The sequence below is a fragment of the Anomalospiza imberbis genome, chromosome 6 (assembly GCF_031753505.1).
Source record: "Anomalospiza imberbis isolate Cuckoo-Finch-1a 21T00152 chromosome 6, ASM3175350v1, whole genome shotgun sequence".
Taxonomy (NCBI): Eukaryota; Metazoa; Chordata; class Aves; order Passeriformes; family Viduidae; genus Anomalospiza; species Anomalospiza imberbis.
This window is the reverse complement of record NC_089686.1, coordinates 31,401,532-31,429,057: the sequence shown is the minus strand read 5'-3', so window position 1 is coordinate 31,429,057 and position 27,526 is coordinate 31,401,532. Positions and strand designations below refer to the sequence as shown.

The window sequence follows — 27,526 nt, the reverse complement described above, 5'->3', positions numbered from 1 at the left end:
CAGTATTGCTAACACAACTGTCCTGATTCAGGGACAGCAACTAATATCAGGAAGAGCGAAGCTGTGTAGCTCTAAGCACGTCCTGTGACATGGAATATGCTGCCACAGCAGATGCTAATAGAAAAAAAATGAAAAGTTCCTTAAGCATTCATGATAGTAGACAGTTAAGTAGAAAAAAATCCTAAATTTAAAAAAAAATCAGTTCCTTTTGAATTGGTAGGTATTCCATTTTGTTGCATATTACAACTATGTTTAGTGACATCAGCCATTTGTACTTTATAGTGGTTTTCATCACTTTTTTCTAATTGCAAATAATTTCCCTGCCTTTTAGTGACATCTGCTGGAAGACGTGGTCCCACCTTCTACTGATAAACAGACAAGAACACTCAGAAATTTTGTCCCACATATTTTCCTGAAACATTGATATTTTTGAAACAAGCCCTTTTAGAATTGGTGTACAATGTTTATAGCACTACATATTATTTTCCCCTAATCTAGGTAAAGCGAGAGGATTGTGTAAACAACCTCCCAACTGATCCAAAACTAAATCTGGTCTTGGAAGGCAAAAAAAGAAGGAAAGATAATCCACGTTTAAAATTTGCAGTTGGTTGAATGGGGAAGAATACTGACTAATCTCCCCAAATATAAGCCACATAATTACTGTAGTTTCTCAGAACTACAACAAGGATAAGTATGAGGATACAACATCTGTGGATAACATGAAGTAATTCAGGTCCTATACAAATTTCCCCAAACACTCTTAAAATATGCTTGAATAGTTTGTTCACTATTTGTTACTATTGTTTATTTTTATAGGTCTAAATAGATTACTGGGAATTTCTCAAAAAAGCTGACATTGGAGTACTTCTAATCGTAGTTGAAGTGGCAGAAATCTCTTGACATATATTTGCACAAGCTGCCGTTGTTGCGCAAAGAACAGTACAATACAAATGATTCATAGTCTAGCAGGCATGGACTAAATAGCTGAAACTAATAACTTAAACTATTAGAAAAACTTTTGACTCGTTACAAGAGCAAGGTATAGGAAAGGAATGCTCTTTGTGTTGCTTTGAGTTTAAATCTATAATGGATTTTCATTTACTATGGTTAGATCTATTACGGTTTCTCATAATAATTAGAAATTTTATTATTATCTTTCCCTTTATAGGAAAACTGCTATGCCAACATTATGGGAATCACTGGAAGAACCTGATATACTTGACACTACTGAGTTTGAATATTTATTCTCCAAAGACACCACTCAGGAAAAAAGAAAACCATTGTCAGAGACTTATGAAAAAAAAAACAAGGCCAAAAAGGTATTTATTGTTTCTTTGTTTGTCTTTTTTTTTTGTGTGTGTGATACTGTTTAGTCTTTCATTTTGAGGAAACTCCCTTTTAATCTTTGGATTTTTTGTGAATGAGCAAGAAAGAAAACTATGGATTGCTGATTCAGTTCTCTTGCTTGAGAATGCAGTGCTATTATTTACCTTGGAAATTTTTTTGCCTTTGATAATGAAAGTTCCACATCCCAGTGAGGTAGAAAAAATACTGTATAGGAGAATAGAGTTAAAGTTTTAATTAATATATGAAAGTGCCAGTATTCCAGGCCATTATTTGCCCTAGAGCTGATGTATAATTAATGCATGTCATTAGTTACTCTAGCAAACCTCTCTTCCACTGAGATTAATTTTATTGGAAAAATAAAATGAAAAGCAACATTTTGAATAAAGAATGGCAGTTTTTTTTCCAGTATAGCTAAGGAGTTGTGTCAGGAAAGGGCAGGACAATCATATCTTTAAAGGCCAAAGCTACATGCAGTAACTGTGTCATTGCTGTAGCGCAGATACAGTCGGCTTTAGATATGATCCATTACAGAGGCAGCTGGCACTTGCTAATTGGGATGTGCAGATAGAAGAAACAAATGCCATTAGTAGTATTTGCTGCCAGAAAAATTCTTGACTGAATAATAATCAATAATGTTTTCCTAAAACAGTATGATTAAACATCAGAAACTACTGAAACAGTTATTGTGTTATAAATCTCTTCGAGTTTACCTGCTTGGAACCACAAGAGGGCACTTTGAATGTGAGCTGTGCTTGCTACCTTCAATTTTATAATACACAGAACGTGAAACATGTATACATGTTGGGGCTTTCAGAACATCTTTGGTCATAAATTCCCTGTATTGTGTCTTAATGCAACAGCTAATGAGAAGTATCAGTAAGGCTGTAGAATTTATAGAACTCAAATTAATGCAATGCAAAAAATAAATAATTTAAAATGGGGCCTGGATGGGGACATGCTGGCATTTGTAAATGCAAAACAAATAAATAATTGTTACAGTCCTTCAAATAGTATACTGAAGTTGGGCATGAACATCTCTGTGAAAAATATTTTGAGATATTTTACTTGAAAAATGCTTGAAGTGAATGTGACATGTAGCAGCAGCTGTATCCGTAAATTCAATTAGGTCACCTACCTTACGCCTTCTTTCTAATATTTATTTTTACATTTTATTAATTTACCTTTTTCAGAAAGAATTATGTAATAGGAAATACAGCTTTCTAAAGAACTTTGAAGAATTTAATGACTGTAACTTTAATTGGGAATTAACATGTACAAATAGTTGCTTTTTTATTTCAAAATCTCAGTAATTAAGGGAGTATATCTACTTCTCAAAGAGGGTGACAGCAAACCAGGTACAGAATTAGGCCTGTATACTGAAAGATGAAATTGCGTTTTTCTTTTTCCTTCCTGCTTTGTAAACTAACTTACTTGTTTGAGCAGCATGATTTTTTAGTGATTTCTTTTGGCTTATGCAAAATTTAATTGGGTAATACTCACAGAACATATTGTTATAATAATATGCATTATTTCTTGTGAGCAACCAGTGTATTTTCATACAAAGACATCTTTTTTATTTCTACCAACATTTTAAATATTCTGCTTTGTTATTAAAGGTAAACTTACTATTTTAAGACAATGGATATTTTACTGAAATTAATGAAATGAAAAAGGTTCCTTTCAAGTACTGTGGAAAAATCGAAAAGTAAATTCCCTTAGAAATAAATTCAGAATTGTATCTATTACCATCTCTTTAGTTTGGAAAACTGATGGGTCATGAAGTTACAAACCATGGAAACTCTAGGGTTTTCCATGAGAATTTACAAAACTCGTGGTCAGTAGTGTGAAACATTCCATCATTTGGACAAAATAAAAATTAAAAATAAATCCACTTTAAGAATTCAAGGAAAATTTTAATTGAGTACAGAAGCATTTTCTTTTAGTGTATCCTGTCTTTTTACCTTTCTCAGTTAAATGACTCAGTAGCAGCTGAATGTTTTTACTGACATTTGGCCGTCTTCGATGGTCCTGTGTTTCTCTTTGTCTCTCTGAAAGCCCAGATATGTGCAGGCTGGCTCCAGTGGATCAATCTTGGTGGGCTGCAAATGATACAGTAATAGAGAGGCATTTTATTTACTTACAGGAGGATTTATTAGTAGATAATAACAGAGAGCTCCTGTAGATCAATATAAAGCTGTCAGTTTGGATGGTCTCATTTCTGGTTTCTCATGCTTCTTTTGGCTCTCAAAGTTTCTTGCCTTTTTCCTAACAGTTATATCTGCTAGGAGTTTAGCAAGAATCTTTTTTTTTTTTTGCTTCAGTACATACATTTCTGCATGTCTGGTCTTAAAAATGGTATCAGTGTCACATTATAGGTAATTGTATAGTCTGGTTAAAGATGCTTTCTACACATATTAAGAAACATGAATCTTATGAAGCTCATCATATATTACAGATTTAGCTGATGCTGTGTCATTATGTACTTATAAATTCCTTTTTCATGTTCACTAAAAGAACCTTCCAGAGCAAGATATAGGTACAGCAATGAGGTTGTAGCTTGTGTTTGAAATAGTTAAGCTGTTTTATTTATTGATACCTGTAAGACTGACCCATTCCCTGCACTAAACCTCTTCTCTGCACAAACTATGGCTTATTTCATAGCATCTTATACAAACTAAGTTCAGCTTCTTTGGTATTTAGGGAAATGACAGGCCAATAGATGGTGCAGGTCTGCTTATTAAAACATGATTATTCAGTACTTTGCTCCTTGAATGAGAATTACATCAGTACCTCACACTCAAGTTCCTTTTTCAGTTGGAAGTAAGATTTTATCTTTTGAATTAGAGGGTGATTGTTTCTCATTTAACTCTTTTGCAATTCCAAATAAAACCATATTATTCAGTTTATTCTCAGAATTATTAGTTTTGTGGAACCAGTTGGAATAATCTGTATGCTTAAGCTGTGAAATGAATGCTTCTGTGGAAAGCCTATAGAAATTTCAGTTTGTTCGGTTCTTACATGTTTTTCCAGGTAGTAGACACTGTATGGTAACACAGATTAAAAAATTCACTGTATCCTGTGCTTTTTTTTTTTACTTACAGCTGATAGACACCTGCCTTTTTCAGCCAGAAATGTCTCAATGTCCTATGTAAGCTGCACCAGGGGAGGTTTAGGTTGGACTTTAGGAAGAATTTCTTCACAGAAAGGGTGATTAGCCTTAGGAATGGATTCTCCAGGGAGAATCCATGGTGGCATGAGTCACCATCCCTGGAGGTGTTTGAGGTAGTACTGGCTGGGGCACTCAGTGCCATGATCTGGTTGACATGGTGGTGTTCAGTCACAGGTTGGACTTGATGTCAGAAATCTTTTTCAACCTGATTGATTCTGTGATTAAGATAAATAGAATGGCTGGTTTATTTTCCAGTACCATTTGGCAAGTTATGCTCAGAAAGCAAACTTCTGAGTACATATTCATATTATACATATATAGTTTTTCTCATATATATTATATAATTATAATAAATTTTTCATAAAATGAATATTTATAATGTATCTATAATATTTCAACATATCATCAATAATATTTCTATCCATGCATATATATATACTCACTGTACAAACTGGAGAATACACTGAGGACTCTGTGGACTTCTCTCCTGGTTGTAGTTACCTTGGAATTTTCACTTATTTCTTGGATAGCAGAATGCTAATTCTGCAGCCACCACCTATTTCCAAGAGGCTTCAAATGTACTGAAGTAGATCCTTCACAAGGCTTTCAGGTATCTGAGATCTGGTCTGACAAACAAAGATAAACACAAAGCTAATGCAATTAACCACCAGGTTAATATCATTAAGAATATTCAGCTACCTAAAAAATAAGATGAGGCACAGCTGGCTAACTGACTGCTAATAGTTCAGCAGAAAGAGTCTTGCATTATAGTAGCTCACAAGAGGAACATGAATTGTCAAATCATGGTAATACTAAAAATGAAAAGCAGAACTCTGATAGAAGTATTGCTTGCAAGACACTACTCAACCATGTCCCTGTTGAACTGCATCTAGATTTAGGCACTACAGCCCTTCATTAAGAATTTGCTAACTGTAAAGAGGAGAATGATGAAAAGTGAAGTAATCTCTAAGGAAAAAATCAAATTATGATTATTTAGTCTAGAAAGGAGAAGGTTGATTGGGACACACAGTGTAAATGTAATCAAGTGCATGCAGCTGCTGCAAAGAAAAATTATGAAAAGCTTTCTAAGAGCAGGGATACCAAAGGAATGCAGAAAAAATTTGGCAAGGGAAATTGTGTTTCTGTATTTGGAGATCTTTAGGAAAGTTTGTTTAGAATGGTACACATATAATTGATAACTGTCTTGAAGCACAGAAATACTGTGAATGACATCTTGAGTGCCTTTTTAACATCTTGACACTGGTAATCAGTTAAAAGACATGAAGTCCATCTTCTGTCCATTGTCCAGCAGATTGAAACAACTGGATATACTTTTTTTAAAAACACTTTCGTGATTCCCAAATTTGTTGCATTCATGCCAGACAGAAATGGCTTATTCGGTTACACTGATTTCTGGAGGCTTCTGACAAGTATGTGGGGGAAGAAAGGAAGGGAAATTAGGAATGTAAGCAGCAATGGTAATACAACTTCAAGGACTGCATAGAAGGTGATTTTACTTATTTTTAGAAATATAACAGTTTATTTTGGAAAAATATAGTGCATTCACTTGATGGTGGTACAATGTAAACCCAATATAAGTTAAACGAAGGTCAGGTGTACCTTTCTAGTACACAAATACATATACTTGAAGACTTGAAATGTTTTGGTAATGCTTATCTGGGTTTAGAAGCTCTGCAAACCGTGTGACTGCTCATGCTTCTTTGACCCTGTAGCCCTTTGGAAAATGTAGCACCTTTGGAAGAACTTTTAAGGTTTTTTTTTTCCAACTGTACACCCTCTGAAATAATTCAGGAAACTCTTGTTCTTGTGCATTTATTTTCTCTGCATGTATGCAGTCTTTTATTTAGTGTTCTTCTGTACTATGTAGATAATGATTAAACTGGTGTTCTGAGGTTTTGGTACTATGTCTTTATGTCTTGAGAATAAAATTTGTTTTTTCTGGTTGGGAGAATTTACTGGCGAGATGAATATAGTAGTTATGTCCCAATATTAGAGCAAAATACTATGCAATATATTTAAACATTAAAAAATAATTCTTCTCTCATAAAAATGTTTTTGAATTAAGACTAGAAGCATTATAATCTTATATGAAGTAATGCACTGCAGCAAATGTTTGGAGTTGATGTCCATGAAATGGAGAAGAGAGGACTGGTGCCTTTTCCAGAGACTCTAGGTGGATAAATAATATACAGAAGGAGTGGGATTTATTTCACAGTTATTTTATAGTTCTGAAGTGGTTGAATCTGCATTAGGAAAAGTTCAAATTATTGGAGGAAAAGTAAAGTCCCTTAACACCTGAATATGAATCAAATAAATAAAAGACATTATTCATTATGTATTAAACTATGATACTCTATAATCTTGAAAAAGAAATATTTAAAAAAGATTTCTTTGCTACAATTTTTTCCATGTGCATTTTGTAGCTCCATTGCTAGATTTAGCATGTATTTTGACATTGTGTTAGTTTTGACAATATATTTGAGCATTTGTTAGTAATTTATCCTCAAAAACTCAAGTATTTTCTATACTTTTTCAAGAAACAGGATAGTTGGATATTTTTGATGCCACTCTGTCTTCATCTTACCAAAAAAAATGAGTATATGTCAAGTAATTTGTGTCAGGTGTATGCTCCAAATGAAAGTCCATCAATCATTTTTGGCCCTTTAGTGCAATGATTATAATTTCAAAGACGCAGGAGGACATTAAAGATAATGGCTTTTCTGTTGTCTATTATCTCTAACAGACTTCACATAATTATTAACATGTGTTCTCATTTACGAAGAGTGTCAATATTTTGAGTGAATTGCATTTTTTTAACTGAAAGGGATATGCCTGTCAGCAAGTTTTTTGTCCATCTAACTAAATGAGGAATTACAATTAATAAATTTTGTGTTTCTGCAAGAAGGGCAGATATTGCAGAAAATGTTGGAAGCTTTGCAGGGTTGAAACACAATGACTGTCTTCAGCTGTCTGTATAAGATAATAAACAGTGTTCAGACTTAAGCAGAAGTAGTAAAATGCTAGTGTATGCTCGTCTGAGGCACTCTCACTTTCTTTTTATATTTTATTCTGTGCTGAGAAAAATAACTGGCATTCCTTGTTTATCACAAAGCCCTGAAGTCATGTAGAATATAGAATTATCCACATGGTGAATATGTTTTGTAGTTTGTCTTATTTTTGCAGTTCTGATAGGAGTAATGATTTTGAGATAAGTTTCTTACTGGCTCATTCATACCTCCTATTTGAACCTGATAAATTGCCATTTGTGTGTACTTTAGAAAAAAGCTAAAAGTAGTGGTTTTTTTAAGCTAATAAAATTGTAAATAGACTTTAAAAATATAAAGCTATGATTCATCCATGTTGAGGAAAACATAGTTAAATTTGGCTCTCCCTTGAGTAGGAATATGAGAGATAATGTCTAGTCTTAAGCTTCTGAAATTTCATTGGTAGCTGTTGGAGTGTTTATGCAGAATGGCTTGAGGGACATACTTTGGCTTCTTGTGCAGGATATTCTTCCTGTGTTTGAACGGGGTTTCAGCAATCCAAACATGGGTCCAGGCTGTTGATTTGTAAAAATTGGTGAGTGGGAATGGAGGGAAATGCTGTAATATACAAGATAGCTTTTTAGCTTATGGCTTTTCTCAGTTAAATATTATGGAAGGAAATGATGCATCACCAGGAGGAAGGATTTAGCTTTTAATCACTTAAGTAAACTGAATCTCTTCAGATTTCAGCACCAGTAAGTGTCCTGGACAGAATATAGACATTTCAGTTTGACAAAATTAAACTGCTGTATAGTATATAATGAAATACATTTCTGGCTACATTAGAGAAACACCTTCTAATGGGAATGACAGAATAACTTACTAGTGTATTCAAGCTTTGGTATGTCTTCACTTTTTAATTAGATTATAAAGATTTGAAAGATGTAGATGAGACTAGATGAGACACTTGTGTACAGCAAATCAGCTAACTTAACATTAAAAAATAGGGGAAAAACCCACAAAAATCAAATAATGCTATGGATCAGTGAAGTAAATTAATTATGACCAGCAGTCACAATTTTATCACTAAGCCAGAAGATGCTGCATCCATTACAACAATACATTCATAGTCTGGAGAAGCAACAGGCAGCTGGCAAACCCCACCAGCTGGCACAGCAGCATCAGCTGGCGTCAGCTGGTTTGTAGCTGCTTACCTGTCACTGCCAGCTACAAGCAAGTCCCAATATGCTGAGAGGTGATCAGTGATTTGTCTTTTAAAAGCATAGACTAAATAGTTCAACACAGTCTTTACAAACTTTCCTTTTATTTGCCTTATGTTTTTACTGAACTGAAAAAGTGCTGATTTTTTGGTGTCTCCTTTCTATTTGGAATTCACACACATATGTAATTCCCCCTTAGTGACAGAATAACCATCATTTGGGACAAAGTTAGTGTCTGTGAAAATTTATTATCTGGTTTACTACTGATTATGTATTTTAACTGCAAAATCTTTGAAGTTACACATTGATTCTAAAAATCGATGACAAAATTCCAGTATGATACTTAGCATTATAACTATGGGTTTGAAGTAGTTTTATGCTCAATGTAAGCTATTCTGCTGTTATGGTCCTCCATTTTTGCTCTCGAATGAAGTAATTATTAGCCTTCAATTACTTGGTTGAAGCTATTTCAGGTAGTCTGCATCTAGCTTGATGCCTGGTATTGTGACCATGTGTAAATTTGTCAAAAATGCATGTGAACATGCAGTCAGTTGCCCTTTAAAATCATTAATCTCTGGTTTAACTTTTAAAATTATATAGGGATTTCTTTAAGGGGTTTTCTCAGAAATTGTTAAAGAGGGAGGTCTTGCTTAGTGATGTGAGCTAGTTTGATCATATCTGGAGGATACAGTAGCACTTAAAATTACTTCAGTGGAATGATTTCAAATGTCATATTGTCTACAACAGCTATAGTCTGGAAATGTTTTGCCTCAAACTAGGCATGTCTAATGGGGTTTATGACAACCTATGAATTTGCCCTGAACAAGGTCAGCTTGGAGGTCAGCGAATGCTGTACAAATTGTGTACTGCTCAAACCTGTAATTATCCCTGTAAGACATTAATGTGCTGTGGAGTTCAGCAAATTCATGTAAAGCTCCAGAAATGACCATGATAAACCAAGAAGTTACTTATATTTGCTCAGAAGAATCAGTCAACAGGATGTGATGCTTCCACAGTGTTCATTTAAGGTAACTTGGAGCAAAATCATCTTGTCTGCTCGTGTACTCAGAGATAAAGAGCCTGAATTCTTTGCCATTTGAACAAAACACTTTCCACAGTATTAATTTCTTAATATCCATCATATGTGCTGTACATATAGGCAGGAAAAAAAATCTCAGGATAGATTTTTTCAAATTTTGGCAGAAAATATGCACTATCTACTTTAACGTAAGTTTATTACTGAGTACCTACAAGGGGGACCTAAAAAATCTGTCAGATCTTTGTTGAAGAGAGCATTTGTTCCAACTCGTGCACGTATGATCCTATTTCAGTACTCTAAATAAGCACTAACTTCACATTTTCATGTGAAAATGTCAGTATCAATTCTCTTTTTCCTTTATTTGTCAAAAAATTTAGTTTTGTATAGATGAGTGACTAAGTATTTTCATAGAAGTAATGATTAAATATTGTTCAAACACTAAGAATATAAATTTAGGGAAAACACAGCTATTAGTTTTAATCTTGCAAAGGAGTTAGTATTTTTAATAGTTTTTGTACATCAACACTATGAAGTAAATCATCTGCTTGGATCTGAACATTTTGTATTTTTGAAGAACTTGTGTCTTTATTGCATTTTTTGATGTGCTCCTGTCATGTCTTCCATATGAAATAAATCAAAATCACAAATACCAATGGCCCAGACATTGTGGGAAATTAGTTTTTTACATTTCTAATATCTGAGCTACACTTATTCTCTTCTTTATAATTAATGTCAACCAACCAAAATAACATTAAGGTTTCCCTTCCTCCTCATTCTTCTTCTACCCCTAAACTGAAATCAGAAAATATTACATCAGAAAGTCTGAATGTCAGTATATTATACTATCAAATATCTATACCCAAATGTGAAAAAAATTCTGAAATCCCTGTGGAGTGTCAACAGTGTGGAATAAGCACATTCAGACATGAGCAAAAGGAATGCTTTGAGTAATGCCCAGTGTTCCAGAAGTAGTGTTAAGAGGGCATAAAAAGACAATTCTTCAATTCTGCTTGTTCAGGAATTGATTCTTTGCTGAAAAAAATAGACATAAGTCTGTTCACACTGAAATGTAAACTACCAGACAAACTCAGGAACTTGTGATGTGCTCAGTGTCTTTAATAGTTCTTAAATATCATTTAAAGAAAAAGGGGGGGGGGGGGGAAACCATGTTCCATAATAAGTATTTGATGGTGCCTTTTTCTTTTCCTGTGTAATAGCATCCTACAAGTAGGAGGTGATGTTCATTAGTAGACCTGGTGAGAATTCAGTCTTATAATTCATTTGCTAAGGTGCAGAGCACAAAAATAAGATGAAGGTGTTACTACCACATTTAGTTAATAAAAGGGTTTGATACTTGGAGAAACGCTGAATTCAATTCACAAATTAGCTTCTGTTATAAAAGTGACTGAATCCTTTGTAGAGTGTTCCTTTGATCTCAGATAATTTTTCATCACCTTTCTAGATTATCAAATTGCTGGATGGAAAACGATCTCAAACTGTAGGAATTTTAATATCAAGTTTGCACTTGGAGATGAAGGATATTCAACAAGGTAAGTGTTTCTTACGCTTAATATGTTGTACTTGCATGGATATTTTATCATAGCCCTCAGATAATTTCTGACAGTGCAGAATGTGTTTTGGAAAGTCTCCTAAACTACCAGAAGAATAATTCTTCCAATATATTCCAGTATAGGTAATTCACCTAAAAACTAGAATTGAATTTAGGTACAACTCTTTCTGTTCTTTACAGTTAGCAAAACACTTTCAGTACAGTGTTTTCATATTCCTTCCCTGCAGTTCCCTGCTTTTTCTAAAGCAAGCCGTCCACCAACAGGAATTAAATTGAGGGCTTACATGTAAATCTTTTGGGCTTCAAACATGCAGTCAGTATGTTTTAATATTTACATTTTGCTTCATTAACAGTATAAGAAGTACATCCCAAACTGATGTTACCATCTAAGAATCAGAAGGAGAATTACTGGATGACGTTTTTTAAAGCATGGGGCTAGTCAGTTGTAAATTCCATTACTGGTAGAAATTATTTGAGTTTGCCAATACAACTGTAGAGAAATACAGATTTTTCAGAACACTGGGGTGATTGAGAGTCTGCTTATGTTCTGGATTTAAAAAGATATTGTTTAAGGATATTGTTTATTTCTTTTTCACATTAAGAAAAGGAAAATATTCACCATTTAAAACAACTGCTGGAACAACTCAAGTTGATGTCTCCTTTTTTGCTATTGTTTTCCCACCATCACATGCAAATACTGGGTAGGGTGTTGAGATGCTGCTGGCATTGATTATTATTAATTTCAAAAAGAGCCTTTGAGCATCTAGCACTTTAAAAGCACAAGGGCTTACAGATGTCTCTTGGGATGCAGAGGAATAAGGAAAAGAAGGAATAACTTTGTGCCTGCCACTATTGTGTGAAAGGTATCAGAATGAGATGGAAAAAAACCACTATTACTAAAGGTCTGAATAATTTTCTGGCAGAAGTGTCAGCAGCATAGGGATAGGATAGAAGCTTTATTACAAAAACTGGGTAATATTCATAAGGATCTTCAGAGATTGGTTTTCTTTTTATTTTCCAGGCCATGATGTTCTACTAAAATAGAGCATCTCTATCTCTCTCTGTTTGCTGTACCTGTGTAGCTTTTGAAATCTTCTGGCCAATTTATACCAAATCTAAGAGAACATAGTGACCCAAATATTTTGGTATATATCCAATAGCATTTTTAGCTTGAGTCAGCAGTGCACTTTTGAATCACATGTACCAGTTGTCCCCTTGGCTGTGTTTGCATTGCAGAGCAATGCAGAGCAGTCTCAGAGTGCAAAAACATGCTTCATAATCAAATTAAATGAGAAGGTTTGCTTAAGAAGCATACTATCAGTCTCCATGTATAGCAGTCTCTAAATATTCCCCAGGATCAGATCAGAGATAGTTTAAACTCCCTGAAACATATATAGTGTGAACTGTTGCTGTCTACAAATCCATTTCTAAATAAGACTACACTACTTGCAGTTGTAGACATAGCTAATGTAGACCTAAAATTTTAATGAAAATTAGAGTGTTGGTAGAAGGAAGCCACCAAAACAAGTGCTGTCACTGAAGAAAAGTTAAGAACTCATCGCCCTTTCTTGTCTGAGGTAGCAAATGACTGGCCTGTCACCACATGTGTTGCTCAAGACAGCAGTAGGATATGCTACCTCTTGCATATGGAAACAGCTAGAAGCTGCCATCAGGATTTGGGAATACCATTAGTGGAACTTTTAAAAAATATACTAACAAAGCAGTCTTGACTGATTCTAATCAAAATCTGTGTTCAGAGATTATCTAGGCTGAAAAACCAGTTCACAAAACTCAGGGAAAACATTGTTCTGTAGAGAGAACCTTTAGAAATGTGTATTACTCTGAAGACAACAGTAGAATTATGCTTGTTTCTGTTATAATGTCTGTTAAATCCAGAGTATTTTGTGTAATTTAAATCTGTGGGCTATCCCGCCTCTCAGCAAGACAAATTATTTGAAAACTTCTGTAATCAATGCACTGGATGAAAAAAATTCATAATAGGCTAAATGGTGCATGCCAACACCTAGCCAAAAAAAACATGTAATTGTTGGGTCATGAATGTCAACCTATTTTTTTTTTAAAGTGGAGTTGCAAAGAGCTATCTCTAACATACGAATTAAGCACTCATCTCTTTTTTCATGTCAATTTCCATGGCCTAATTCAGTACACAAAAAACAGGGAAAAGTTAATAACCTTCGGCCACTTACAACAGAGAATGTAGAAATCTGAAGCAAAAGAAGGTCAGAAGTGAAAAAAAAATCTAATTTTTATTTTATGCTTTTATCACCATGTTTGTTGTAAAGTCATGTACAAATGAATGTCTGGTCTATGTGTGGTATGCTGGTTAGTCTACCTTAGGTAGCAGTTATAGAATACAGGTAGAGAAGTTCTCAGATGAACTGCCCTGTGCATACAGATGCATGCAGAATTGTAGAGAAGACAAAAGTAACCACAAGAAAAATTGCATCTTCCTTTAAAATAGTGTGAAATTTCTGCATCCATAGGATTATCCTCTCAAATCAAAGTACATAGCTTCACAGCATATTCTGTAGATAACTCAACAGTGCAAAACAAGCAAGTGACCATATCTGTCATCCAGATGTTTGAGTTTGCATTTGATAATGTGCCAGCCACCACACTACAGGAGGGGGATCTCCCACACATGTTTGTTTAAGAGAATGAAGTTCATCCTTTGCATATAAGTTTATATCCATACTGCTTCTGAGTACATTCTAAGGAGAAGACAGCATAAAACTAAATAATTATTTTGGGTAGTGTTGGTGTTATATGATGCACAGGGAAAGTTAACATTGTCATGCTGCACATGTCCTAATACTCACCTTTTTTGTTCAGTAGGAGAGAACAAATCCTGGTACTTCAGTGTTCTGAGCACTGGTGAATCTAGTACTGGTGAGGGCAGTAAAGTTTTTTGTTAGACCACTATTAATATTACTCATTTCCTGAGCAGAAGAAGCAGAAAGAAAATCTGTCTGACTCACTATGCTATATAGGATCTGTATATTTGAAAGACAAATAGCAGTAATAAAATTGCGCATAGGTTTGATATTATTTTTAAGGCTGCTTCTCTGCATTTTTTAAAAACCTTTATAAAAAGAGATGAGGAGTAGCAGAGATCACTTGTTAGGTACGCTTTAAGCATCCACACTTAGAGAAGTAATCTCCATTTCATACCAATCCATTTCTGTCTTTTATCGTTGTTCAGCTGAAATACTACAACTTGAGAGACAAACTTGTGGATCAACACTATTTTTGCGGTTTTGGTGTTGAAATACTACAACTCCCTCAGTGAGGTGTTTGTTTTGTTTGTAATGGGAAATGCTGATTATAGCTGTATGTGAAAATACTGTTGGGTCCTTGTCCCAACCTTTTACAGGGCAATATTCCTCTCACTGAGATAGTTCCACAATAGTAGCTGGCAATAGCAGTGCACTGGAAAATGCTTAATAATACTCCTTTCTGCAGTGTATGTCATCAGTCATCGGTACTGACTTTCCATGGGCTACTGAGATCCTTGTTCAAGAGTTAACTGGCAAAATTGTGGGGCAGCCCAGATGAAAAACCTTTAGTTACAGAAAATGGGATGTAGATAAAATGTAGAGGTCTTATGTTCAAAAGAGTCATTCTCCCAAATCCCTCCCTACATTTATAGTACCTGCATTTTGCCACTAAAATTGTAGAGCACCAGAAGTTCTGCTTCTTTACATTGGGGAAATATTTCACTGTCAAATATTGCTGATTGCTGTCAGAGCCCGTTAACTAGATGGTCTGCTGGTATACATGCTGGTATATTTTCCATGGGACTAAATCTTTGAGATGTGGAAGATCACATCAGATGCACAGTTAATAGCTTTTTGTACCCTTTGTGGTGGTAAAGTGCAGTATATTCCCCTCAGAACAGCTGTGGACTTTGCTGCTACATTTGCCAAAACCATGGTAGCTGTGCTGTAGCACTACGATGCTGACAGAATATAGCCTGTATGAAAAGGGGAGAACTTAACATTTATCCTTAGCATAGAGATTATTTCTAATGCTTAAAGTGAAGCATCTGACTGGTTTCCTTCAACTTCGTGATTTCCCCTTCATTTCAGCATACAGGAGTAAAAAATTGGAAAAATGTGAACTTTAGATTAACCAACCAGACTGATGATCAGTCTGATAACCATTCTGATTCAGAATTATATTTCTTATCATCCTGGGATTGCTGTAATAAGAGCCCATAGAAGGTTTATAAATAGGTTTGCATTGTCTTAGTGCAAGTTATGCCTTATGGCACATCTAAACTGTTGCTCCACAGTTTTGTGACTTTCCCACCAACCCAAAATATTGCATGTATGTATTCTATATATTCTGTATACTGTGCATTAAGTATAAAGATAGCTGCATACCCATCTCAAAAGTTGGGAAACAATTTTATTTAAAATTAAATGTTTTTCTCTTTTGGGAAAATTTACAACGTACATTTTTATGAATCTGTTTTGGACATCCATTGCATGTGGGTAGATTAACATTAGTGCCAGAATCTTTTGTTCATGACTTCTTGCAGGATTCGAGCTTTCTGAGTTTCCTAAACCTCCATTGTGCCCATGGTGCTTCTTTATTATGTATATTTTTCTTGTGTTGCATGGCAGTTAATACTGGAGAAAACCTTTAAATAAGTTGATAACTTATCAATTTGTCAGAAGTAAACCAGAGGGATTTGGATATTACAGGCAGTTTTGCCAAGTATTTAACAGTCATTATCTAATTGACTAAGTCAGTCACAATTTTATTTAAATTTCCTAATGACGGGCTGCATGTTCCTATGAAATCAAGCCTTACTCAACAGAATGCAGAATGCTAAAACAACAAAGTACTTCCAGGTCAAATAAATGGAGTTTTGGCAAGCTCCTTTTATTTAAATAACTTACTTTTGGTTTATAATTTGGGAGCAGTACAGGTGATTCCTTCATATTTCATAGTCTAATTGTCGCATTAAATGGTTTGGTACTGGTGAGTATATGTAAGCTCTGTCAGCAGGACTTAAATCCTGATTAAGCCAAAATGTGTTTAGTAGGAGTGAGGCTATAGATCAGATTCGGCCTTTAGACTGTTGGTATTTAAGCTTATTTAGAGGAGGTAAGTATATTTTTCATATTAAAAATATGAAAATATTAAACTCTAAGTTCCAAAGTTGTATGTACACTGCACACAGTATGCCTTAAATTCTCAGGGTTATTTTGCTTTACATTTTTTAATTGATCAGAATATGTGAAAAGTCTATGCAGCAGAGAATCTGTTAGATTCATTTTTTAGAAGTTAATATGTTAAAAAACTTTGGTATAAGTTTATATTTTAAAAAATGCTCTTAGTATTTGAAATGTAGCTGGCAAGTATTTTTATGTGTGCCTGTTAGTTTGAATGCATGATGCTGATCTGTTTTTTGTCCTAGCTGACGGTTATTATATCCTAATGGGTGCAACCCTGCACTAATGATCCTTGTGTATATAAATTCTTCTTCTTGTGAGCAGACACCATAGGCAACATAAAAATGTTTGCCTCAATTTCCCTGCAAAAAAGGATCTCAGAAACCAGACTTGGCCAAGTAACAGATTTTTTAAAGGTAGAGGAACCCAATAAAATTACCAGCTTTTCACAGCATGTGTCTACTTCCTTCTGACATATTGTGAGGTGTAGGTGAAATATTCTAACTGAACTGACAGTGTAAGGAAGACAGCTAACTAGAAAGCAAGATGAAAGTAAAAACCACCGATGATGATTGATATTGTAATAGCTATTAATTGTTTTGGAGCCTCTTTTGTGGATTTATGATACTTCACCTATATTACTTACACTTATGTAAGCTGGATATAATGAGATTTAATGCAGTAAAGTATCATGGTTAAATTCACTGTATCAGAAGGAGCTTTTTGGAAAACACACCAAGGTTTGTATTAATTTTGATGAAGTTAATATACATGTGATTAAAAGTGGGTTTTGTTTTTCTTAAAAAAATTAAAAAGCTTTTGTTACTTTAGGTGAAAATCAAAATAATTACTTTCTTTGATCTAGTGCAGTGGGTTTTTTTAAGCTGCCCCAATTGAAGATAATTTACCCAAAATACTGTGAATGTATTTACACATGCCATATTTTAATAAGAAGAAGAATATGAAGGCATCTGTAAATTTTGGGATTTCTTCCAGGTTTTCAAAATTAATGTTTGGGGTTTTTTTTGGTTTTTTTTTTTTTTTTCAAAAAAATGGGCCAATCTTCATAAATTTGCATGTTTTCATTTTTGTCTTCTGCTCCAAATGTGCATGGCTTTCAGTTCAATCAGTTTGAATTGAAAAAAAAAGGGCTAAGACATTAAAATGTATAAAGATCAAATAAAGGAGGGTATGTGGATTTTGGCAGTACTTCTAACTTACTGGGAATGTGTCTCTACATACATTGACATCCTAAGATGTCCAGCTGTATGGCTTGATTTTTAACTGCAGTTGTCTGTCTATGCATTCATTGCTAATAATAGCAGTACAGGTTGTATAGCAAGTAAATCAGAAAATATTTTCTGAGTACTTTTATACAATCACATGCTCTCTCCAAGAAAGAAAATAACTTATGTCAATATCTAATTGATTTTTATTAATTCTATTAAAAATGTGATTTAGCAGATTGTATTTCATTAGTTTTATCACAAACACTTTTTGTTTTATCATGTCACTTCAAAACAATGCTGATTTGTTAGATCTGATGTTGAGTACAGAAATGTGGATAACATAATAAAGCATTAAAAACCACTTTGTGATTCTGGGGCCATTTTGGTGACAAATATCTGGCTAAAATATTCAGCTAGGTGTGTAACACTTGATATTCTTATTACAGTGGGTTTTTATCCAACTACTTCCTGTCATCATAATAGATCTGTACATAAAAATTTGACTATCAATTACATGCTTTTCATTTCTAGTACAAGTTTAAATTGCCTCCAATAAGTTACTTTTTCTAAATAGCTCTGGACAAGTAAATTTCTCCTTGTAAGCAGATTTCAGAATATCCTAAAATAGGATAAAAGTTAAACCACAAGGGGAAGCTTCTGAACTCAATATGCATATTGTTAATCTTAACAAATAAATATATTGGACTGTGAAACCAGTTTTTCAAGAGATTTTCTATCTCTTAGGTTCTTTTGAAATTTTATTGGATGATGCAGAAGATAGTGCCACTCTTGGAACTGTCTTGCAGGAGATAAGAGAGAATCTCGTAAATTCAAATCCTAAGGAGTTTTCTTTAAACCAAGATTTTTGTCAGTGTCAGTGGTTCAGGCTTTACATTTGGTTGCAGTCTTGAGGGTATTGAATCTTTCCAGTAAGACAAAAATTGTTGGAAATATTGCTTTTTTCATTGATACTGTCCTCTGCGTAATTCTTTACTTCTAACCTAGGTGTAATGTCAACAGATGGAATAATAATTGACAGGCAGAATTTTAAAGCGTTCTAAATGTCACTGGACCTTTTAATAAAATTAATTAGCCTGCCACAGAGAAAATTTACTAGCCTGCTGGTTAATTTCACAATGTAAAATCATGGGGTAGGTGGTAGAGCAGGCGAAAGCTTATTACTTTTAAATAATTATTTAAAGATGTGTGCTGTGCCCCTTTCAAACATGGATTACAAATGTAGCAAGAGCTTTTAAAATCCTCTAAGTTCATAAGCAGTCAAGGATTATTTGAGGAAATATAATGCAGTTGAATTAGAAGTTATCACATAGCAGCTAATAACATCTCACTGGTTATGCGCTTGATTCTTTCGGGATTAATGTTCTCAGTAATATATAAGCATAAGTCATTAATTCAAAAATTGTGCCTAGTCCCCTTATGAATCTTGAGGAAAAGATGGTTCCAAAAAATATAAACATCCAGAGTTACTTCCATTCCACTGTGCATCTCTCAGCTTACTGAAATTTAACATTAGAATGTGTTAGAAAGCACCACGAAGCAATCCCATTTAGTTTTCAGACGACTTACAACACCAATTTTCCAATATCAAGAGTTTCCAATACCAATAGCCTAAACTGTATGGGATTTGCAAATGTTGGAAGCACCTATGTCATATATTCCAAATAGAGTAATATTTGGAGCTAAGATAGGAAACATTTTGAGAGTTCTCAGTTTTAGTAATGAAGCATAATTAATCACTGAAGTGTATACTGCATGTGTGTCTGTGTGATGTTGGAAAGGATTTATCTGTAAATTGTCATGTGGATAGTTTTCTATTGGATAAAGCTAACTTAAATGTGAACTCCTCGAAGATAACTTAAAAACTGTAGCACAATCTTTTCTGCTTGCAAATTTATAGCTTGCAAACTTTGAAAGTTTGTCTGCTCGTCTACTTACCAAGATTGCTAGCTCCTAGACAATCATATCTCACTGATTTCCTGTGCACAAAGGGAGACCTAAATACCCTCACTCTCAATTCCTTCCTATCCAGCCTTCTAAGCTAACATGAAATCGTGAAATCTGTGCTGTTTGTTGTCTGGTATCAGTTGTTCTCGTGTTCTCCTGCCTGGCCAGCTGCACAATCAGCTGGCTGCTTGACTGGTCATATCTTTGACTGCTGATTATATTGGAGAGAAAAAGTAGAACTCCACTCTCCTGAGACAAAGTTTATAGAACATTCTTGCAGCAGTGCTGTGATTTGACATCAGAACAAAAATGAAAATGAAATGCTGGAAATAAAAATTAAAAAAAAAAAATTAACTGGAAACATATATGTCCTGTATCTAGGTTAGAACCCTGTGGTACATTTTTCAGGAAAAAGAACTGAAGTCTTAATTTAAGTTTTCCAGTGTCTAATTTGTGTTTGTATTCTATACAGCTATATTGTGTGTTGATGACTCTGTAGTAGATCTGGAGACACTGGAAGCCCTATATGAAAATGTAAGTAAAGGTGGGGTAAAAATGTGGTTCATCACCAAAGTATTTTGGATACAGGCTTCAGGCTGCTCAGGGAACTAGTGTGTAAGGTCCCCTGAGAAAATGCTTATGAAGGTTCTGGGGTCCATCAGTGCAGATTATTTTTCAAATACCACCTGATGAAGGGCGGGCATAGGAGCAGGCAATTCCTAAACTCAAGAATTCAAGCAGATGAAGCAGAAGATTGTCTTGTCTGAGCTGGGATCTTTTTTTGGAGCCAAGGCAAAAAAGAATGCATATGCCCAGTGAAGGCAAGGTCAGCTGATGTGGGAGGAATACAGAGATGCTGCTTGCCACTCTAGGGAGAAAATTTGTGCAGCCAAAGCTCAGTTGGAGTTGAAGCTGAACAGAACTGTGGGGGAAAATAAAAAGAGGTTTTTTAAAATATTTTAATGGCAAAAGGCAGTATAAAAATAGCATCAGCTGGTTACAGGATGAGGATGGCCACTTCACAAACACGGACATAGACAAAGAGATGTCTAATGCTTTATTCGCCTCTGTCTTCAACACCGATGATGGGCTGCAGGGCTCCCAGTGCCCTGAGCTGGATGACCATGACTGTGAGATTGATCATCTCCCAGTCAATTCTGAACTTGTGGGATGTGCTGCTCCAGCTGGATCCCTATATGTCTATGGGGCCTGGTGGAATTCATCCAAGAATATTCAAAGAGCTAGGTCATGTCATTATAAGGCCTTTTCTTGATGATATTTGAATGCTCTTGGGAATCTGGAGAGGTCCTAGTCAATTGGAAGTGTTTGGACAATGCTCTCAGGCACATGGTGTGATTCTTGGGGTGTCCTGTGCAGGGCCAGGAGTTGTACGCAACGATCCTGATGGATCCCTTTCAATTCAACATATTTGGTAATTCTATGACCAAAGGAAGCCAGCTGATGTAATCTTTTTGGATTTCAGTAAAGATGTCAGTGCTATCTCCCACAATATCCTCTTGGATAAAATGTTCAGCACACAGTTGGATAAACTGTGGGTGAACAATTGGTTCATGGGTTAGGTGTAAAGAGTTATAATGAATGGGGTGACATCAGACTGGTGACCTGTCACTAGTGACATTTTGCAGGGCTCTATCCTAAGCCCTTTGCTCTTCAACTTCTTCATTAACAACTTGGACGCAGGACTGGAATGTGTATTGGTATAGGTAAGTTTGACGATGATCCTAAATTGGGAGGAGCCATTGACTCCCTTGAAGGCAGAGAGGCCCTGACAAATCAGGGTTGTGCAATTACTAACTGCATGAAATTTTAAAAAAAGCAAGTGACAGATTCTGCACCTGGGATGGGGCAACTCTGGGGAGTGAAACACTGGAGAGAAGTTCTGTGGAAAGGGACATGGTGGGTCCTGGTCGATGGCAAGCTGAACAGAGTCAGCAGTGCCCTGGCAGCCAGGAGGGCCACCTGTGTCCTGGGGTGCATCAGGCACAGCATCACAGCCGGGCAAGGGAGAGGATTGTCCCACTCTGCTTTGTTCTGGGGCAGCCTCACCTCCAGTGCTGGGGACAGTTCTGACTGCCACAGTGTAACAAAGTTAAATAATAAATAATTAATTAATAATAAATTAATAAAGTGTTAATTAATTAAATAATAATAAATTAATAAAGTGTTAGCGTCCAAAGGAGGGCATCAAAGATGGGGAAGGGTCTGGAGGGGAAGCCATATGGGGAGCAGCTGAGGTCACTTGGCCTGTCAACCTGGAGGAGACTGAGGGAAGACCTCATGGCTGTTTGCATCTTCTTCACAAGGGGAAGAGGGGAAGATCTTCTATTTGCGGTGACAGTCATAGGACCTGAGGGAATGGCCTGAAGTTATGTCAGGGGACATTAGGTTAGGTATTAGGAAAAGGTTCTTCACCCTGAGGGTGTTTGGGCACTGGAACAGGCTCCCCAGAGAAGTGGTCACAGAATCAGCCTGACAGAGTTCAGGAAGTATTTGGAAAATACTCTTGGGGATGGTCATGTGTAGTAAATGGCATACAGGGCACTGAAGGAATTTATCATAGATATTTAAGCATCACTCTTTTGCATAGTCTAAATGTTTCTCAGTGAAAAAAACATAATTGCTGCCTGCTAAAAACAGGCAAAGTAGTAATTTAATAATTTCTTATTAATTAGTAACTAATTAGTTTATATTAATTCCCTCAGAGAGCACAAAAGGATGAACTGGAGAAAATCAAGCAATATTATCAGACTTCAAAAGAGGAGGAATTGAAGCTTCTGGATAAACCAGAACAGTAAGATTATTTTTTAATAGTTTGTCATTATATAATGTAGTCCTTGGATTATATGTTGAAAGCAGTTTTGATACATAATTCTTGGTAATTATGAGCTTTTCTAAAATTATAAGCTTTGTGTATTTCAAGACATGATGAAAAATTTGCCCTTATCACAAAACTTTTTTCAGACATGACAGAGTCATGACAAAGTCACATCAGCTTTGACCACCAAAACTGATAAAATACGTAACCTTGAATTAGCAAGGATTTTTGTTCCTATTCTCACATTTGTAAAAGGCTTATCCTTCCTTTAGAGCATTTATTACTAAATTAACATTACATAAAGCAGGAAAAGACTGATTCTGGTTGTTAATTATTTGAAAAAGCTGAATGAACAGAGGGTTTGAGTTGATCCTATGGCCAAAGACACCTTGTACACTCTGGTCAATTTCACAGAAGACCTAAAAGACTGATGCCACAGTTCTTCTTCTGCCACTGTTGTGGCCAGTGACATCTGTTAGGATGAAAAACTTCAGTGTTGCTCCTTGTGTTGTAATACACCTTAAACAGATGTGAAAGAATCCTAAGAATTTATTAACAGAACGGTAATCCTGAATTTTATATTTGTGTAGGCATTTGATTTCAGATGTTGGCCTACCTTTGTTTTTTGTCTTCTGCTACTTCACTGCTTTTTTCTTTTGTACTCTTATCCTCTTCAATTCTTCCTTCCCAGAGGCCTCTCTGTCGTCTTTTTTCCTGCTCCATCTTCTCTGTTTTTGTCTTTTCTGCTGACTCTGCTGTAAGAAAGAGTAGGGGGAGGAAGAATTGAAATAGAGGTGGCACATTATTCATTCATGTCAGAATTACTGTATTTTCATACCTTTTTTTCCCATTAAAATGTTAGTGCTGAAGAACAGATTAATTTTTTCTTTTTCTCCTTACATAAGTCAGCTAGACACTCATTTGTGACTGCACGCTAAGGAGTAGGCTAATATTAGGAGATAAGGCTGTTATCTTACTCTTGATGAAGAGAGGCTATTGTTCTTTAGTAGGTCTGAAGAAGACAAATATCTGTAAAGTTTATATACTAGTTTATTTTGCAGCCTATATCCATGGCTTTCATTGCCTTGGCTTGGGGCATAAGGATACATTGTGTGCCTAGCTGATGTTTTCCAGAGCTTGAGTCTTTGGCAGTCTGTTCACTGTATGTCCAAGTTAAATAAATACAAATTCATTTTGTCTTCTGGAGAATATGAATCTTGTAGAGCTCTAGGGTTATAGGAGGTTGTCTTTTTTGTAACTTATAGTGGAGAGAGGTTAATCTTAATTAAATACAAAGTTGGATTTATACTATCATTGTTCCATAATTAAGAACTGTAAATGAAGCAGTTATGCCTGGTGGTTCAGAGTGAAATGGTAGTATCAAAGACAAAAGCTATTTTTTTATCAATTATTACTCAGTGCCCTTTCTGCAAGTTTTAAGTATTCCATTTTTACCCTATAATTAAACTACATAGGTTAAGAAAACTAGCTTTTTAAAAGGTAGCTTAAGGGGCAAACAATTTCCTTTATGCACTTGTGTAAATTTTGTTGGACCTTCAAAATAATGTGCTTTCTGAAAACTCAGTAGATCATGTGCCCTGGCTTTGTTGTCTCGGTCAGCCTCTAAGTCAACCTAACTGCAGTACTGGAGATTTGTTGGAGCTGTGCTTTACTTATTAGCCCCATAAAAGTTTAAAGACAGAAAAGTGCTAAATTTGTATGCGTGATTAAAAATATTTGCTGTGGGGCGTAAGCCTCATGTATTGTCTTTAATGAGGATCAGAACAAAAGTGTAAATGAAATAATTTATCAAATAGTTGCACATACTAACAGTAGTCATTCGTATAGTGAAACCTTTGATTTGAGTTCACTGACGTCTAAAGGAAACTCTTATGTGCTTGGATTACCAGACAAATAAAAAGCTTCGGTGATATCACTGATGTTCTTCTGCACACGTGATTTTTATTTGTCTTGCTTGTATGTTAAATTTGGCACAAACTGGAAGTATGACAGCAACATAACAATACCCCTCCTAAATTATGGTTTGTGATAATAGCTGTTAAAATGCTAATATTAATTACCATGATAAAGATTTATATGCAAAATTTGCCACAGTTTGGGGCTTTGCTAGTAGGATACAGATGCTATAGCTAGTTTCCAAGACACCCCATTTAGTTGTAGTATATTGTCTGTGTAGGTTTCTCCACTGTGAAATAAGTACTAATAAAGGAAATAGTAATAAAATATGGTGCTGGTTTGAATGTAGTTTGATTCAGGAGTTAGGGAATGATTTATAATCTCTGTCCCAGTAATGCCATTTGCTTCTCTTTGAAGACAGCTCTGCTTGGACTTCAGTTTAAATCCTGCTGTTGTACTTAGAAGCTTGCAGGATTATATATGCCTTTTTCCCAAAAAATTGCTCCTAAATTTTATATTCTTCAAATGCGGATAAATGTGATCTGAAAATTAGTTTACCTCCTTAGAATCAGCCTTTCTTGTCCATCTTCTGCAAGAATGCTCTCTTACACTAACACCATAACAATATGCCTGGCTTGAAAATTCTCTCAAGTCCTTAACTACAAGATTCTGGTAGGCTGAAGGAGTTTTCAAGTAAGTGCATTTTTTATTTACAGTTTTTGAAAGAGAGGAGTACAATGTACCTCATGGAGATGTACAGTATATTTTCTGTGTTTATTTTAGGCCATCAGAATTGTGATGAGAAACCCATCCAAAAGCTATGTCACAGCCACGTCATCATTAATTTAAGTGGAAATCACACTTTTCTCAGAATAAAATTGAAATAAGAATGTTTCTTTCTCTTCTGAAGTTTTGTCCATCTGAATTGGTGATTTAGCTGTGACAGCCGTAGTTTCATGCTATGACTTTTTGATTAGTTTCTACATTTGCAGTCTCTAAAATTCCTTTTTGTGACAGATTTCAGTTATAAATGTTCTGTCTGGATGTTTACGTTGGATACTCTAAATTCTAGAATCTGGAGACATCTTTTTACACTGATGGTCTTTTAACTCTTAGCACAATGACATTGTATTGGATGGTCAGCCATGTGGGAAATAGTTCTCTTTTCACAGGAAGGCAAGAATATGTGTCATTTGACTTTTTAAATTTAAACTTTCTAATTGTATGTATGTTAGAACTTTAATGAAGCAGTTTGGTTTTTCTTTCCTTTGTTTCTCTCACACAAAGTGCAAAATACCCTCTTTTTTTTTCCTGGCAATACCATTCATTCCCAATAGGAAGCATTTTTATTAATACCAGCTTGGCATTTCTTTTTTCCCACTTCTTAAGTCTAAGAGCCAAGCTGGGCCTCCCTGATCCTTCTCTCACAATAGGATTTTCATCAGGCGAGAAAGAAAAAGAAACAAAAAGAAACAAAAAAAAGGCATTCCAATTAAAACATAGTATTTCACACCAGCCACAGGTGAATTCTGCTGATTTTTTAAACAGTCACTATGTACTCAGCAAAGCCTAGCATGCATGAGAAATGTATAAAGCAGATTTAAACATACTGGTATTATTTATTGTGAAAAATAAATAATTTGGAAAAATCAGGTCTATTGGCTTAAATAATTAAAATTAAGTTAAGAAGAACTCAAGATAATAAATTGAATACTGAATTTCCTATAATTCAGTGAGGTAGAAAAAAAATCTTTACGGCACTGCATTAAGGGGAATTGAAGGATATCTGTAGACGGGAGATTAGAAGAATGATGCTAAATTGATTTTGGAGCAAAAGACAAGCTTGCTTCTGGATTTCAAGAAAGCTTGTATGTCTATGAAATCTTAAATTCAAATCGTAAGAGCAAATTATTGTTACTATATACTGTTATTATACTAAATGCTGAGAGTTTCTTGTATTATTAGCCAAGCTCTTATATATTAAATTGATGAAAAGGGAGGAATTACTCATGCCTTTGGGCTGCTTTCATTTTTTGAGGTCTGAACTACAGTTTTTGAATATGCCTTCATTTATTTTTATTTACCAAAAGTTAACAGACGAAAAGCTACAACAGAGTCGTGAGGAATATACACTTGTGAGGACAGATATAGAGGAGATGAAGTCTTCGTAACTTTGCTGAACAGTGACTGAAGGCAGATACGCCCTTCAAGTATTTTACAGCTAAATTCACAGCTAGGTGTATTCCCATAAAACATGCTGCTATATGATTGAAAGTGTGGTGCAAATTAGAAAAAGAAAATTGATGCTAAGAATCAGAAGAAAGCTGGCGGCAGAAATTTTATATTATGAAATAAATTTGTAGGAATATATTGAGTTCTGCATTTCTAAGCACATTTTTAAGGGATACAAGACTGCATAAGTAGGTATGTAGGTAGTGCTATGTAGATTTTCCCTTTTTTTTTCCCAGTGGATGATTTAAGTTTGACATTCTTCTGTTTATTACTGTGCAGCTATGATAGTTAATGGGTTGATATTATAATAATTAATGTCTTGCGCTTTCCGTGACATTAATAGGATTTTTAATGCATTCTTAGCATAAGGAATATAACAATTATAAATTCTGACTGATTTGATTGAAATAGGAAAAAATGCATGTATATTTTGTGATACTGCAGGCTTTGATCCATTATGTACCCCACCGAGAATAATTATAAAGATTCATTAATAGTCCTTTTTTCCCTCCAGATTTCTGTATGAGCTGTCTCAAATCCCCAATTTTGCAGAGCGAGCTCAGTGTATTATCTTCCAGTCGGTTTTCTCTGAAGGGATAACATCAGTGCACCGCAAAGTAGATATTGTGACTCGTGTTTCCAAGGTAAGTCCTAATGAAAGCTAAATTAAAATTAAAATATATTTTAGAGTATTTATGCTTCTTTTATACCATAAGTGGGAACGTGGATCTTACTTACTGGCTTTTTAGAAAATAAAACTGTAGTAAATTTTTAATTGCTTAAAAGAACAAAA

The 27,526-nt window shown here is 35.0% G+C and overlaps 1 protein-coding gene across 5 annotated transcripts in view; it reads left to right on the top strand.

Annotated features, from left to right (window-relative positions):
• Nucleotides 1-27,526, top strand: part of FMN1 (formin 1) — a 169,147-nt gene that overhangs the window by 88,692 nt on the left and 52,929 nt on the right. For all 5 annotated transcript variants that reach the window (XM_068193067.1, XM_068193065.1, XM_068193064.1 and 2 more), the window contains 5 exons: nucleotides 1,169-1,319; nucleotides 11,243-11,330; nucleotides 20,221-20,282; nucleotides 22,472-22,560; nucleotides 27,248-27,377. In XM_068193067.1, coding sequence (XP_068049168.1) covers nucleotides 1,169-1,319; nucleotides 11,243-11,330; nucleotides 20,221-20,282; nucleotides 22,472-22,560; nucleotides 27,248-27,377 — 520 coding nt within the window. The remainder of the gene's footprint in view (nucleotides 1-1,168; nucleotides 1,320-11,242; nucleotides 11,331-20,220; nucleotides 20,283-22,471; nucleotides 22,561-27,247; nucleotides 27,378-27,526) is intronic.